The sequence below is a fragment of the Saccoglossus kowalevskii genome, chromosome 19 (genome assembly GCF_978046115.1).
Source record: "Saccoglossus kowalevskii chromosome 19, keSacKowa6.1, whole genome shotgun sequence".
Classification (NCBI taxonomy): Eukaryota; Metazoa; Hemichordata; class Enteropneusta; family Harrimaniidae; genus Saccoglossus; species Saccoglossus kowalevskii.
In genome coordinates, this window is record NC_140659.1 from 9510414 (window position 1) to 9527334 (window position 16921).

The window sequence follows — 16921 nt, forward strand, 5'->3', positions numbered from 1 at the left end:
AAAGCACTGCCGAGCAGTGATAGCGAGGTCGCTATAGAGTTATTCGCCCCTAGAACCGGTAGTGAGTTCGTAATGGCGAAACATTACGAGTTTACGAAGTAAGCGTTACCTGAAGGGCGGATTTTTGTTAAGATGAGACAACACCCATTTCCAGTCTGCCATTTCTACAAATGTAACACACTGAAAACAGGCCGAGAATGAGACCGCTCGAAGCTCGAAGAGATCTGATTGTTGTGCGACAACATCGTATATTTATATCTGCCATGACGTCATCCGTTGCTATAAATACAAAAACGACGTCATCAGCAGGAGCTCTGATTGGTTAATAGAAATTGCTGACTCAATCGTAGGAAATCGTCTCGGGAGATCACGATTCTGCTTCTTGTGGCCAACAAAAATAAAAGATTGGCCAAAACAGCACTATACAGAGCACAGATGAAACAAACATACGTAGAATAATGTGCTGAAATATAATTAAGGATACGGTCTCTTTATAGCAACTGTGATAGCGGCGAAAATAACTTCGGTCTAAAAAGATTGTCAACTGAATGTTTAACAAAAGTCTATACAACAAAAAATATATTTCTAAACAATCAAAAATAACCAACTTCGGTTTCAAATACTGTGAAAATCACTATTTTGATATTGTGTAGATCATATATCACTGGGTTTGACACTCACTGATGTATCAGTGCTGACGGAATTTAGCAACAAATCAGCGAATAATCAATGCGCTAAAACAGTTGGACCATTTCATATTTAAAAACGCAGTTTCTATTTGCACGCCGCGAGCAAATAGCCAACTTGTCAAAATGAACGAACAGACTTTTAAACTATAAATGCATCATGACTTCCGTCGTCGGACAACAAAACTGAAGCAACCAGTCACTAGAGGGCGATGTGCGTTGAAATTTCACAGAGGCGGCGGCTGGAAATTTTGCATGGGGGTGGGGGGGGTCTGCTGTCCAACCTTGGGCCAAATCTTGGCCAAAAGCACGACCTTACTAGGGGGTCCGGGGCATGCCCCTCTTGAAAATTTGGAAATCTCGACCCTCTGAAACGCTATCTCCTGCATTTTGTTTTGAGGGGCAAATTTTGTGGACACAAGGGGCTTCAGCTTGATTTTGGACGCCCCCGCAACTGATTCATCGTCCCGCTACGCGCCATGAGGAAAGAAAACAATTCTATCTAGCAACCCCTCACCCCATCAGAACTGAAATATAACCAGTAAAATCTCAAATGTAAATATAAAGAGAAGTTGACTCAAAAATGCCGTTTTCAAAACACCAATACAGTTGCGATGAAAAAATATTGTTAATAAATATTATAACATTATTATTATTTTACGCGGTCGTAGTTTATGAAGACCGTATCCTGGTAATGTATATCATAATAGTTACAATGCACAACAATCAGCCCTGCTTGAATTGAAAAGCATGCTAACCAATGGAGTCACCCGTAATGAAAACAGCGCCAGAGTGAGTCCAACTACCAATCAAAATAGCTGTTACAAACCGTTGACACAAATACAAAAAAATGGCGGCTACGAAACAGGCAACAAAAAACAGCATCACGCTAAAAGGTTCGGCCGAAATGGTCACGGAGTTTTTCAGTAAGTATATGCAGCACATGTGAGACGAGTCTCCACATAGATGTTTTAATATAATTGATTTTTGTGCCAGTTGTCAAGCTCGGCATCATCTGTGCAGGAGAATGAAGCCGGTCAGCGACGGGGGTTGGGGGTCATTCCAGTTTTTATCCACCCCCTCCCCTACGGATGGATATTAAGGTTATGACACCCTATGGATTCAAACCCACTATTTAGGTGTCGGATTTTTGTTAACTAACACACCCCCTGGAAACTACTGATTTGACGTATACGGATGGGTATGTGAACAAATTATACCCCTCGGATACACACAAAAACAGAACCCCTCGGAAAAAAGCAGTGTGACTTGCAAGTGGCCTACTTGGGTCTTCTAATTATAAAAAAGAAATTGATGAATTGGGATGGTACCTGTATGTTGCGAAGAGCAGTGCAGTTGGAAGGAGTCAATCATTTTTTTGGAGGGGGGGGGGGGTGCACAACTAGAGTGATGTCATAATATTATGACGTCATCTTGAGGGATGTGTGTGTCCCACATTGTTTTGTGCACCTGATTTGCAAATTGTCCCGAAAATTAGTTGAATGACTTTTGTCATTGGTGTTGATTTTTTTTATTGTGATATGTCTCTACTAATTGCAATGTAGAAGTACGTTCAACTGAATGGTCAGGTAATTTGCAGACTGATTCACAAATCATATGTATGAAGCAATATGGTGCTCAGTGTAAATGCAAAAATATACATCTAGAATGCATATATACATGTAGTGTTATATAATAACATTTTTTTATTGCTCACAATTTGTTTTATACATAAAAGCAAGCAAGGTCTAATGACTATTGGTAAAACTTTAATACACACAGGTTTACTGCTTTGGATTTAATGTCACAAAAACATTAATTTAAAGTTGTATATATTATGTTTTATATTTAGTTGAAAGCCCTTTGTAAATAAGTTAATTTGACCCCTTAACTGAATCCAAAAACAAAATCCAGGACAACATCTATGGGTTTTGCCTGAAAAATTTATTTAAGTTAGGAAAACAACTTAAATCCCATGATGCAACAGTGAGTAACTTACCAACATTGGCCTGTGGAGTCTGGCTGCACATTAAAAGCGTAAACTAAGCGAAACTTAGCGAAAAAGTTTTGTGATAACAGTAGAACATGCCAGCAGTACAAAATTTAATAGTTTATTTACAATGTTGAATTGAGACTCCCTAAGTTGTTGAAAACTCGAACCAACTGGTTCCAGGCCTTATAATGTATGCTGTATAGTAAAACATATTTCTGAAAAGAGGAAATGATCAATTTTCAACAAAAATTAAAATATAATACAACTTTAAAACCTAAATGTTCATATGATATGTCAAAAGTTTGATAATTATAATTGTGAACAGTCCTCAATACTTTTGCCCTGAAATATTGCACCATTTTGGTGTGACAAAAGACACAAGTTAACCAATTAATACATAATGTATGTATTGTCAACTTCAGCTAAGGGTAGGCGTGGGTAGACACACTATGAACGCATGCGTATATGACAATTCTCCCTCTTTAAATGTCAGTGCATGAACTCTGGAGGTCATTGCCCATCGTTGCATGTAATTCAAACATGTGGTTATCAGTTGAAATGTACATGAATAATGTAATCGAAGTGCGATGCCCAGAGTTTATTTTATTATAGAAAATTTAAACATTGCGCATGATATGGTATGTTATTGTATGGTTTAAATTGCATATTCACTTCATTTTGAATAAAATAATTCACAATAGGAACATCGATGAAGTATTTAAAATATTTTCCCCGACATTCAGTAGACACCTGACTACTATCTTTTTCAATGATTTAAATGTGCACATGTGTAAGTTTGCGTAATTATTACGAAAGCAACATTATCAAGTCGGTAATATTGAGATACTCACAGACCCAATACCCCGGGTCAGTGCCCTAACAATTGTAAAAATAACTTGAGTTTGCGTAATTATTATGAAAGCAATTACAATGTTGAAATATTCAGAGCCGGTACAATATTGTAAACAAAATTGCGTAATTAGAAAAGCCAGTACAGAGTTGTGTACAAGTTGCATAATTACAGTACCGTCGGATATCATATCAATTTTACTAGAACGACACATGAGGCAAGAACGAAAGGGGTTGCTAAGGTAACGTGCCAAACTTTGGTCAATATACACTTGATGTCAGCATCGCAGCGCAGCAAGTTTGGCAAAGAAGTACTTGAATTCAATTGCGCCCCAAAATGATGTCGCTGATCACTCAGTTGTCGCAGCGTATGTTGTACCAAATTTTGACTTCGGCTTTTTTTTCTAAATGCATGTTCTTGTTCACGTAAAATGCGACCTCTCATCAATGTATTAAAACACTTTGAATTTATACTTTGCTTGATTATACGCAGAACATTAAAATTTCTAAACATTATCTGAGACCATGCATGATGTATATTCACAAAATCATATTTTATATTATGTACGTCTTTCATTCCAAGGCTCAGGCAAATAAAACAAATATTCTTCGGCCAACTATTATAGACTAGTTTCCAAGCTTTTGACTAAGCCAAATTTATTTAATTTTCCATTGGAAATTTTTGTGATCCTTGTAATTTCCCAGTCTTTTGTGTTCATTCATGGTCTTGACAATAAATGTGAATTGCCGTGCGAGCCTACCATACACGACTGCATATGTAAGGGTGCCTCTACAGGGTAGTTGCCTATGGAAAAGGTGAAATGCAGTTTTGTATATATGCCACTTGCGCGTACGCCGGCCAAATCAGACTTGTGCATGGCATTCTAATGATAACCTGCGCGCAAACCAGACTTGCGCGTGTGAATAAAATAGAGTTGGAATAATGGGAATGAAGGCGAAGCTTTCTAATTATGCCAGCCAGTAAAATACAGAGATTTCAAATATTATAAATAAAATGTATACAAGTGTTGTAATGTCCGATGTAATAGCCACATGTCGAGTTGAGTTTATTTTAATTTATAATGTGAACTATTCCAGTTCATGGATGCCAATGAAATTTGAGAACAACTGAAATGTACAAGTAAGTCAGACTCTTTTAAATGAATGTATCAAGTATACACATGAATTATTTGCCCCAACACATTGGTTTATTCTTTATTCTAAGTTGCGACTGATATGTTTGTGTGGGCTTGATCGGCACAGTCGTAGAATAATAAATAGATTTTCTTGGGTTAAAACAGTTTGCGAGCAGGGGTACAGCCACATATCAAAAATATGACCCCCCTCGGAATTAAATCATCTGTAGGGGTGTGGATATAGAGAAAAAAATGGTCAAAAAATTGGACCGGAAAATCGGAATTGGACCATCCATACTTTTTGTAGAAATATGACCCCTCAGATTTAACCCATCCATAGGGGGGGGGGGGGGGTGGACAAAAACTGGAATGACCCTTGGTCACTGTAGTGGTCGAAAAAGTAAACTAACTTAATTGACTTACCTGATTAACATGTGTTGCATTGAGGTGATTGCCGTGATATGACCGCAGTAACACATAATAATAAAATTAACGTTCTTATTTTGAATCGTGAACTACCGGTATGTTTTAATCTTGTGTCTCAGGGATTGACCATTGCAAACTCGTGGGGGGTGGGAAAACATTTTTTTTTGTCAAGTCAGGAAAATCCAACTACCAAGTCTACTGTTTTGTTTTTTAATTTACTTATTTATTTATTTGCATGCTATTAATTTCCTGAAGGTATTATTTTATTTTATGGACATTAATTAATAGAACATTTACACCAGAAGATGTTACGCAAATTAATTAACATTCAAATCCAAAGATGCTTCCATTGGTTGCAGAAGTTATTTGGTAATGCCCATTACCCATAATTCTTTGCAGGTTTCTCTGAGTCATTGGTCGATTCACAGTCATGCATCCTCACTAAACTGATTGGTCTATTTTTGTAAACATTTATAAATTTATAATATGTTTATAGAAAAACAAATTCGAAAAGAGTTTCTTAAGGCCTCTAACCCATAACCTGAACCCGAACCCTAACACCCCCCCCCCCAATGTAATTCAATTTGTCTCTCCAAATAATTATAAGTGATCCAAAGAGTGGCATATACAATTGAAATGGAGGAGGAGTACTGGAGGGGTTAGGATTAGAGTTATGGGTGAGGGGGCCCTAAGGAACTCTTACCACAAATTCATACCTTCATGAAATGCACAGTGTGCTTACTTAATAGAATATACAATTAATAAACACAAGATGGTCTTAAGACTACACAATACAATCATTGAATGAACTTTGTCCCACAAATAAAAATTTTGATTCACAAATATTACAGTTTTCTTTGTTCATATATTGGTTTAATAAGTTACTAGCGAATTTACAAACATTGCCGTGATTGTTATCAGTTTTGAACCAAAAAACTATATTAGTCAAAGAAAGCATATATTGTACATTGAAAAGTGTTTCAACACTAGGAACTCATTGTAAAATATGCATGTAAAATTATTAAAACCTTCATTAACATATTTACAAAAAGAAATGTCACTTTATCTTCACAGTTTTAATTAATAAAAAAGTCTATCCTATTCTGTAGTCACCGAAATAGACATCAGATACCAGTGTGTTTAGGCGTTGGTTAATGAATCTGCATAAAATAAAACAACTGTATGATATCAAGAATTTAGAAAAAATTAAGAAAGACCAGTTTAAACAAAAAGTGAATGAATATTACAATTATAAATGGAACCAAGATAATCAAAGACCAGATTCAAAACTAATAACTTATACATTACTGAAGAAAAATATAAATACTGAACCATACATTAAAATCCTTGATAATAAAGAAACATTGGTCTATTAGGAAAATTGAAACTGAGTGCCCATAAACTAATGGGAAGATGGGAAGGCACAAAAGACCAAAAATAAAAACAGAAGACAGAAAATGTACTAAATGCAACCTACTTGAGGATGAAATTAATAACATCACAAAATGTAAACTTTACACAGATGAAAGAGAGCTGTTCACATTTTTCAAAGAAAATTAACAATTTTCAACACTGTACAAACAAAGAAAAATTCATTCATATATTGAATACAAACAACAAATATTTACTAACAGAGCTCATCATATTTATAAAAACAGCAAATAACATTAGAGAAAACCACCTAATGGGTCATTAATATTATTTTTTTTACATTATTCCATGTAACTGTATTGTAGTAGATTTTAAATATCTAACTTTATATGTTTATTTTAACACCTTTATTACATTTGATAAACTACAGGTGTCATAATTCAATCGACCTGAAACATGGAGGGATATTTATTTAAAATGAAATTCATGTATTACTCAGCAGGGGTTTTTCTAAGAAAAAAAAGCGCAAGAGGGAGCACTGCAATTCAGTGGTGCCACCAAGTGGGGAAGATAGGGTTCTCCCTACCAGGGTGTGGAGTTTTTGATAATTCTAAGTTAAAATGGAGCATTCTATGGCTTCCTTGGAGCCAAAATTACTATCAGACAGACAGGTCACAGTTGAAGACTGTGGCCACATGTGATCCCTGGTCAATCAGAATTTTATGGTTGACAGAGGATCTGCTCCCCAGGGTAAGGGGATGCATGACCATGGCATGAGGGTGCTATGTCCCTGTTCTCTTGTTTAAAAAAATCTCTGACAGAATAGTACTCTTGTTTGTGAATCATTTCCCGGATTGCAGGCTTAGCGAAGTGACCATGGTGAAATCCCTGTTGTCAAAGACAACATAATCTTCCTCCACCAAAATTAGTTTTCTAAAATCAAGAGCACTGAGTGCTTCAATAAAAAATAACATTTCTAAAAAATTTGAGGGACTGTTAAACTATATCTACTTAATCCCGGAAGCACTGAACAACAGGTTGACTTGCAATCTCAATGTCATGATCCCTTGGATGAGACATACAAACTGCATCTTTTCCGAACACCATAGCAATTTTGCAACATTTAAATAATAGTGCGTACAAAAAAGTACACCGCAAGTGTTTTAAAGGGATCCCGGTGAATTATTCGTAAAGAAACTTGGTCATTCCTTTATATATCAATAAAAGTAAACTAAATTAGAGTAACTGCTTTTTGTCACCAGTGAATTATTTACATACTAGTAGTATTTATGATCATTACAAGCTTGTGAATCCTAATGTAATCATTTTCATAAATTGTAACTTAAAAACAAACAATCAAAACGACCTGTGTTTATACTTAGTCAGTGTACCCTAGGTGTGTCAATTCTATCACTTCCTGATATTAAAGCGAGAGAATCGTTGCCTGCGCATACGTTGGAATTGAGTCCCAAGTGACAATAACAACACATGCTAAAAACACAAAGGCTCATGAGTCATGGACAGACGCTTGTTTGTAAACAATGACACGCTATGGCCATCTGATGTATGCGCAGGTGACGACTCCCCTGCTTTAACTGATGCAGAAAAACTCGCTAACTTGCAAATGTCACCTTCTGTCTGCCTGTCATTTATTTATTTATTTATTATCTTGTGTATCTGACTGACATGGTTTGTAAACATTAATGTCTGATTATCACCATGATACTTTCAATGTATATGATTAGTGTAGAGTAAAATCCTCTGCTATTCTGTACTGTTAAAAACAAATACTATTTGTGTAATATTTACTCTATTAGAGGTGTACACTTATATGGTCATATAGATGATTAAAAAAAAAAATAGATCATAAAGCAGCTATCAATTTACGGTTGTATAACATTCAAACATATAATGTTTTCTGCTTTCAAATGTACTTCCAGGGCTCGAAATTGACTCATAGAATAGCTTAAATTGACTTGTAGAAATCACAAAAAACTTTGTAGATCTTATAAACTTATCTATGTCCTACATGTATTGAGTAATGTTATTATTTATTTGTGTTCATATTTCTGTGCTTGGACTCCCCGTATTTTAAAAACTACTGTAAAATACTTTATTTTTGCTTGGTATTACCAGTAATTTTTGCTATTTTCGCTGAAGGAATGATTCAATGAAAATAAAATCCAACGAATATACCTTTTTTCCTGCATTTTACATTCAACTAAAAAATCAGTGAAAATAAATTCCATACAAAAAGACCCGAAAAGTCTTTTCAGCGAAAATAAATTCCAGCTAAAATAAAGTCTTTTACAGTAACATTTATGTTGTCTTTCTTCAGAATATGGGATTAATAGTATACTGTATCAGCGAGGTATTTACCCGGCAGAAACTTTCACCAGAGAATCCAAGTATGGGTTAACAGTGCTAGTAACAACTGATGAACTGTTGAATACCTATTTATCAGGCGTACTCAAACAATTACGAGGTAGGAATGTGATCTCATGGCGTGTTTTAGTGCCAATCTTTTGTGCTGCCATTCATGAAACTTATTCGACAATCATGTTTTTGACTCTGCAAAGGTCTGGCTTGGACTGTACAAGTCCAAGCAGTGAAATTCATATGGGTTCCTTGCAATATGATCCTGGGTACCCGACTACTGTCCCACTATTTAGAAACTTTCCACTAACATCTGCTGCAAAGATTTGGCATCTACAGTCATTGGGTGTTCATGATGTTGATGGCTGATGAATAAGGCTTGCTGCGAATCTACGCTACCAATGAATGACTGTTCTATGTTTTCCCAAAATGCTATATCAACTGTTAGTCGCCAACGCAATGAAAGTGTGACTGCCCCATTCAGTTTCCCAGAGAGCATACAGGGTAGCAACGGGTATATTTGTAAAAATTAATTCTTCATCAGGCTGAAACTCGGTTAAGCCATCCACGATAAAACTTGATAAAATTAAATCACTGCTCTGGAATTTATTCAACTTGTCTATAAGGATACATTGTAATAATACAAATGTTCACTCTAGGTGGACATACAGTTTTAGAGACCCTCAGAAACTGTATGTCCACCTCTGTTTTGCTGAACATATGTGTCCTCGCGCAAGCAGAACATTCACCTTCGCGTTGGGCAATTGATCTTCTGTGCTCTGACACAAACACCCTTGTTAGTCTGTCCTCCACATCAGTTGACTCTCACCATCTTCATGCATAACACACAGATTCTCAGGATTCTCAGATTCCCACGGATGGTTGGCTTTCTCAAAACTATGCGAAACAAACAATGCCTTAACCATTGTTAATCAATATTTTTAAGATTGTTTACATTGCCGGTGCGCATTGAATTTGGAACACAACTTAATCCAAAACCGTTTTCTTTTTTTCTGGGCCTAATTTATTATCTTTTCCTTTCAGATTGGTTACTCGGAAAGACAGTTCAAAAATTAGTATTAGTGGTAACTGATATTGATACCAATGAAGTGCTTGAAAGATGGCAGTTTAATATTGAATGTGATAAAACAATGACAGAAGATAGGTAATTAAGGGGAGAGTAGGAAATCAAACGGGCGATGCACCGCGGTCATTACCGCGGTGGTGGTGGGTGCTCGCCGGTCGACCGCATTATATGCAAATTTATGCATAGATTCCATTACGCCGACTGAATGCGGTCTTCCGCGGTGGGCTCGCACAGCAATTCACACTTATTGTCAAAACCATTAATGAACACAAAGAACTGGGAAATTGAAAGGATCACAAAGTTCTAATGAAAAATTAAACCAATTTGGCTGAGCCAAAAGCTAGGAAACTAGTCTATAATAGTTGACATTATTTTATTTGCCTGAGCCTTGGAATAAAATCACAAAACGGCTCAGAAAGACGTAGAGATCAACATAATATAAAATATGATCGCATTATTTTGTGAATATATATCATGCATGGTCTCAGAAAATGTTTAGAAAGATCAATATTTCGCGTAGACCAAATATAATCACGCATAAGTATAAATTCTCAAAGTGTTTTAATACATTGGTGAGAGGTCGCATTTACGTGAACAAGATTATGCACTAAGAAGGAAAAGCAAGCCAAAGTCGAAACAGGGTGTATCATGGACTTGGTACAACATGCGCTGCGACAATTGAATGATCGTCGACATCATTTTGGGGCACAATTGAACTTCAAATACGTTGCAAAACTTGCTACGCGGCGATGCTGACATCAAGTGTGTGTTGACCGAAGTTTGACCCCAAGTCACGCACTGAACTGGCGCGTTGCCTTAGCAACCCTTTTCTTTCTTGGTCCGCGCTTCGATCTCGTAAATTTGTTATTATATCCTGCAGTACTGTAATAACACAACTTGTATCCAACTCTGTATTGGCTTTGAATATTTCCACATCGTTTACTTAGTGTGCTGCTTTTCTAATAACGCAAATATGTTTACAGTATTGCACGGGCTCTAAGTATTTCAACTTTGCAATGTATTGCTTTTATAGTAATTACGCAAACTAAGTTATTTTTATTATTGTTTAGGACACTAACCCGGGCTATTAGGTCTGTGAATATTTCAATATTACCGACTTGATAATGCGTTGCATTCGTAATTATTACGCAAATATAAACATGGACGCATTTAAATCATTGAAAAAGATAGTCAGGTCCCGGAGTCAGGTGTCTAACGAAAGTCGAGAAAATATTTTAAATACTTACGACTCATCGGTGAATTATTTTATTCAAAATAAAGTGAATATGTAATATTAACCATACAATAACATACAATATCATGCGTAATGTTAAATTTTTCTATAATAAACTCGGAGCGCACTTCGATCGCATTATTCGCGTACATTTCGACTGAACTCTAATAACCACATGTTTGAATTACATGCGGTAATGGGCAATGACCTCAATGAGTTCACGCACTGACATTTAAATTCGGGCCACCCAGTTTGACGCAAAATGATATAGTTACTTAACATTTGTTCAAAAAAATCGGTAAACTCTCGCGAAGAGTTAACTGAAAGGCAACGTCGTTTTTGACGCCCAAAAAAAACATGTCAATACAAGATTATGTGTGCGAGGTTAGATTTATAGAACGTACATGACCGCTTAACTCAGTTTTTTTTTAATAATCATGTCGCACGTGAAACACAAGAGACATTTTAGTTCGTCCATTTCTTGTTTACCGATCTTGAACTTTTTGTCTGGAATGCGATACAGGCAAAGAATAAACATTAATGATACCCACCGTTGTCAAATCAACAAGAGGCTCGAATCAGGAAGGCTCGGCTATTTAAAACTTTGTAAATAACATTCTTTTCATGTGGTAGACTTTATTCAAGTGTAACAAACGTAAGTGAAATGTATGGACGAGTCATAATACTCGTACCTTCAAAAGTTACGACTTTTACTCTTGGAATTGGTGATAAATACATTGTTTCATGCAACAACAATTCGTATACAGCATTGGACTTATGGATTTTTATATTAATAAAATACGTGGGCCGATATTACCATATGCTTAGTATTTCCATGCCAGCGATGCTCGTAACCTGGTCGATTTAAAAACAGCTATTTGAAACAAAGACTCAAGGAATCACAAAGGAAACTGTTAAGTACGTATTTCACACCTTTCCTAGACCGCGGCTGCAACCGGTACCGATGGCCACCGCGGTAGAGACCCCTAATTATAAGCAGTCCGCGGCTCTGCTCGGTGTACCGCATAGAGCCGCGGTGAACCACCCGTTTGATTTCCTACTCTCCCCTAATTAAGATGTTGTTTCATTGCAATTATTTATTCCTTCATGAGCAGTAAATAAATAAAAACTGAAAAGAAACTATCATTATTTATAGATTGCCTCCTGATCAAGATCAATATTTGTCTTCCAATCTGTTTAATTCTCTAAATTTGGAGTTTCTATTTTGTGGAATAGTGTCTTGCTATCAACATTTTATGTACATGTATAAAACATCTTATTATTACAGTAAACCGAGGAAAGCTGTTGAAGAAGATATTATAAAAGGAATAAAAGCGGTTATCAGACAGATTACAGCGTCGGTTACATTCTTACCATTGTTAGAAGGAGCAAGTAAGTTTTACTCATAACCGATCACTGGTAGCATTCATAGTGGTTGTACCTAGTTTAAAGCTGTATCATAATCTTTATTTTTATTAGAAGCCTTTAAACAAACATGTTTCAATTAATAAATGCAACAGTAGTGTATTCACAGTTTTCTGAGTTAGTTGTGATGCATGACAAAATATATTGTAGTGAATAGCAAAATATGCCCGTTTTTTTTTATCAGGATATGGTATTTTGCGAAAGCTGTATCTTTCTGATTTGCATTGTCTCACTTTATTCAAAATGTTGCTGGCATTACAATTTGAAGAGTCAATCGGCGTGTGCCGAATTCGGTATGGGTCCCATGCAAACGTATACATGTGAAAACTACATTGTTTTTTAATACATAGTTTAAACATGTGCTGTGAATTTATAAATGCTACTCAATTTGTGAATTGAATATCTAAATCACAACAATTGGTACTTCCACTGCTGGAATATTTACAGTTTTCACCATATTCTGTCACTAATCGATAGCAGCAATGACAGCAGTACTCATGGCTCATAATCCTTGTATTTGCATATTGACAAAATCCAACACAATGCATACCCATATCCCAATCAATCAGATCAATCAATCAGATCAATCAGAGCACATCTTGTTTGTGTAAGGGCAACTGAAAAAAATCAAGTTTGGCTTATAAAAAAAACGAATACTGTAAATATCTTTAATTTTTGTGATAAGTAAATGCCTTGGGTTTTGTTCCTGATTTAAAAATATCCTTGCAAGAATGTGCATTTGGTAAAATCACAGCTGTGAATATTCATGTTCTTAAAGTTGTGTCAGCAAAACATAGTTAAAGGCCTTTTCAATTTCAAGTAACATGAACAAAAATCTGAGAGTGCTTGTTTGCAAGTTATACTGGCTGAAACCTGACATTTTTTGCAACAGTGTTAGACGTTTACGACCATCTGGCATCCTCGACACAGAGTCTACAGAGACACCAAGTATGAGCGCAAACTCATTAGCTCTTGCGTCATGGTCCCTCATGCATGTACTGAGGGCAGGCTTCTGGAGAACGCAAAACATCCTTATCGATTATTACCTAAGAGACACAACCCATTGAGGAAGGTCTTTTAGGGTGGGTCCAGTCGTAGTGGGTCAGACTTGGTTTACTGACCTTGCCCAGACAGCCACAGGAATCCCTGCATATAGGTGATAGAGCAGTCTCTGCTACAGATTTGTGCGGAGAAGTTTCTCCCATCAGCGCTCCTTGGAAGTGTCCAGGTCTTGCTTACAGCTCATGCAGAACTGTTTCGACCTCTTTTCTTTTTTTTTGCAATGCTAGTTACCCCCAAATTGGGTTTGGGTCTAGTGTCCTCATGCAATGCCGACTCCGTCACCCCATCAGCAGTATGCTTTAAGTATGGGGACGACATTGGCAAGGTAAGACACCGTTTGTCCCTGGTCTTAGCTAGATGGGAGTCATAAGTTTTGTCCTGGGAGGGGACACCACTTTATTTCGAGCATTCCTTTGTGTTTGTTTTGCTTGAAACCCACCACATTTCATCATCTGACTCTGCCTACAGTTCAAAATAGTCATTCTGACTGACCAGAGTTTATGGTGTGTAATTGAATGTAGTGAATTTAGGCAACCCACCTATTCACATAGTTCATACCCACCATATACTCCAGTTTGCCTAAATCGGATAATGTTAAAAAGTGCAATGTTGCGCTTTCTTTGAAAATGAATCACATTAAATATTGATTTCATATTATATTGTATTCTTCAATTATTAGCTGAGAATCCTGTGTGTGATTCGGTGACAATTCAACTTTAAAAAACAACGAGTGTCTTTTGCGAGGTATTATCTTCACCAACTCCTTGTAAATTCTGCTTTAAACACTTTACAGTATGTTTTTATAATAATAAAAAGTTGTTGTTCAATTATTTATTTTTAATTTTCAGCTGTGTTTGATTTACTGATCTATACTGACAGAGATGCTGAAACACCTTTAGAGTGGGAAGAGTCTGGACCACAGCTCATACCGCAGGGACGAGAAGTTAGACTGAGATCGTTTAGTACTACGATACACAAAGTAGATGCCATGGTCGCTTACAAAGGGGACCAGTAATACACACTGTTGAAATTTACCAAATGTAAATAATAGAATTCTTCTACTGCCAATTTAAATATTAAGATAAATCTAATAACAATTTAAAACTTAATACAATACAAATTTATTAAGTACATAAGAAACTTAAATAAATCAGACTCCTCATACAGGTTTATTTTAATTATAAAAAAAAATTGTCAAAATAAATCAGTCTTCCTGTCGAAAACTCGGCACCCGGCCGTTCATCAAAGCTTCTTTGTGCCCAAGTTCAAATTTTAAACAAACTGCATGAACTATTATTGGTTGAACTATTATTAATGATAGTGATGATCTAAAAATTAGAAAAAATAAATAAATTAACTAAATATCTGTTTAAACTGAACCCTTATTACCACTGTGAGTCAGTGAAATCATTCATATTGTTTTTGTTTTAGGTGTTCAGTTTGAACTTTAATTTTAATCTGTAATGCTATACTATTCAGAGAGGCGCATCTCTGGCGGCCAGTCTTGATGTGTTCTACAGTCGTCGCACTGAATCATGGGAAGATACATAGCTATGTATACCGGTATAATGTGTAAAACCATATTATTTGTTTACACAAAGTTCGTATGGGTGCTGCTCGACGACTGCAGCACCTTAATTGTTTGTGCATCTGTGTCGATTACGATTGACAGATGATGAACAGTCAGCCTCAATTTCTGAAATAAAATATACTTCACTGCCCGATTGGTTTCATATATTTTACAAAGAGCATTGTTTCAAAGACAGAGTTTTTTTCTTCAAACTGGGTCTTTAATATATACTCAAACTAGTACATTGTAATTCTATTCTATTTACATTTCTGTGCAGGGTTGTAATGTAACGACGTCTTCACTGCTTTTTCATGAATGATTGTATATAAGTGTATAGAAGCCTGGCTTAGATAATTTGAGAAGTTTTCTTAACCTCTGTTACTTCAAACTTGTGATCAAAATCCACATTATGCTCCACACCTAATGTAGCTTGTCAAACCAATATATGAACTACTGACCCTATGACCACAGATACTGTATTTATTCTCTTTTCCATTATAGTTTATACTAGTCTGGAACGTATAGTTGTGTTCCACTCATTCTCTTGATCCACTGACACTCAGGTACAATGCTAATATCTCATTATTTAGCCTTGTATCTGTGTTGCACTTGCTTTGCACAATTCTTCTAATGCCTAGGTACAGTGCTAGTAATATCTTTATAGCATAGAATCTATGCAGTGTTCCACTTAGTATACCTAATTACCATTTTAGTAATACATGTATCTACTTTGTCAGTCATACTGTGCATATATATCTGCATGGGTCAATGATGCGTTAGTGGAATGGCGTATAGCAAATACAACACCGCATAGATTCTAGTCATTAGCGTTTGTAATACTGCAAAGATTCTATGTGTTACTGGATTGGTGCTGAGCGAAAGAAATACTGCATGATGTTTATACAAATTCTGCATAGCCAAATGCTGGGAAATGTGGTTATTTGTGCTGAATCTTTCAACTCACTGACACAAAATTATATTTCCTTCTTAGTGTTTTTGTACTGTTGAACAATTTTCTTTTTGTTACTTTTGATATGGATAATAAATGATTCTTTTCGTATACAGTTTGTCTCTCAGTATGGTACCTATATCACAGTCGCTTAGCAACCTATATCACAGTCGCTACTGTTCATTGCCAGCAATTGGAATTGGCTCAATTAGTACTAAAAATGGATTGATAATGTATATATCTTCAACGGATTATGTTCGAAGTTGTTACAAAGACAAAACATAATGGTAAACATGTGCACATTGATTTGTTATTTAGCTCCGCTGCCATGTCATTGTAGATGACAGAGCAGAGCTGTTTATATAGGTGATTGTCCGTCGTTTGTCCATCAACAATTACATTTCCATCTTCAGTAGGCGTGATTAACTGGTATAGTGATATGTATCTATCAATTCATGCAATGAAAGAACAAAAACATGTTTTGTTGTCGGAATTCATGCCCATTAATCAAATAAGTTGTTTTAAAAATAAACGGGTTATTTCAAAAGCGACATGTATGTGAATCAAAAGAAACTCGTACTATAATTTTTCTATTAGTTGCGCATGCATGTAAATTTGTTTCTATTGAGTATAATGCAACATATGCGATAAGGTAAATATGGTCATTTTACCGAGTGAAATACATACTTCACAAATTGATTGAAAATTCGACCTTGACCCGCCCCCAAATTTGGAAATAACTTTACTTTAGAATAAT

At 35.9% G+C, this 16921-nt stretch overlaps 1 protein-coding gene across 1 annotated transcript; it reads left to right on the plus strand.

Annotated features, from left to right (window-relative positions):
- Positions 1–1514: 1514 nt before the first annotated feature.
- Positions 1515–16277, plus strand: LOC100369181 (mitotic spindle assembly checkpoint protein MAD2A-like). Its single transcript, XM_002735380.4, has 5 exons — positions 1515–1612; positions 8800–8946; positions 9882–10002; positions 12447–12550; positions 14494–16277. Exons 1-5 carry the CDS (start codon positions 1537–1539, stop codon positions 14658–14660), a joined length of 615 nt encoding a protein of 204 aa, XP_002735426.1. The 5' UTR covers positions 1515–1536; the 3' UTR covers positions 14661–16277.
- Positions 16278–16921: the final 644 nt, after the last annotated feature.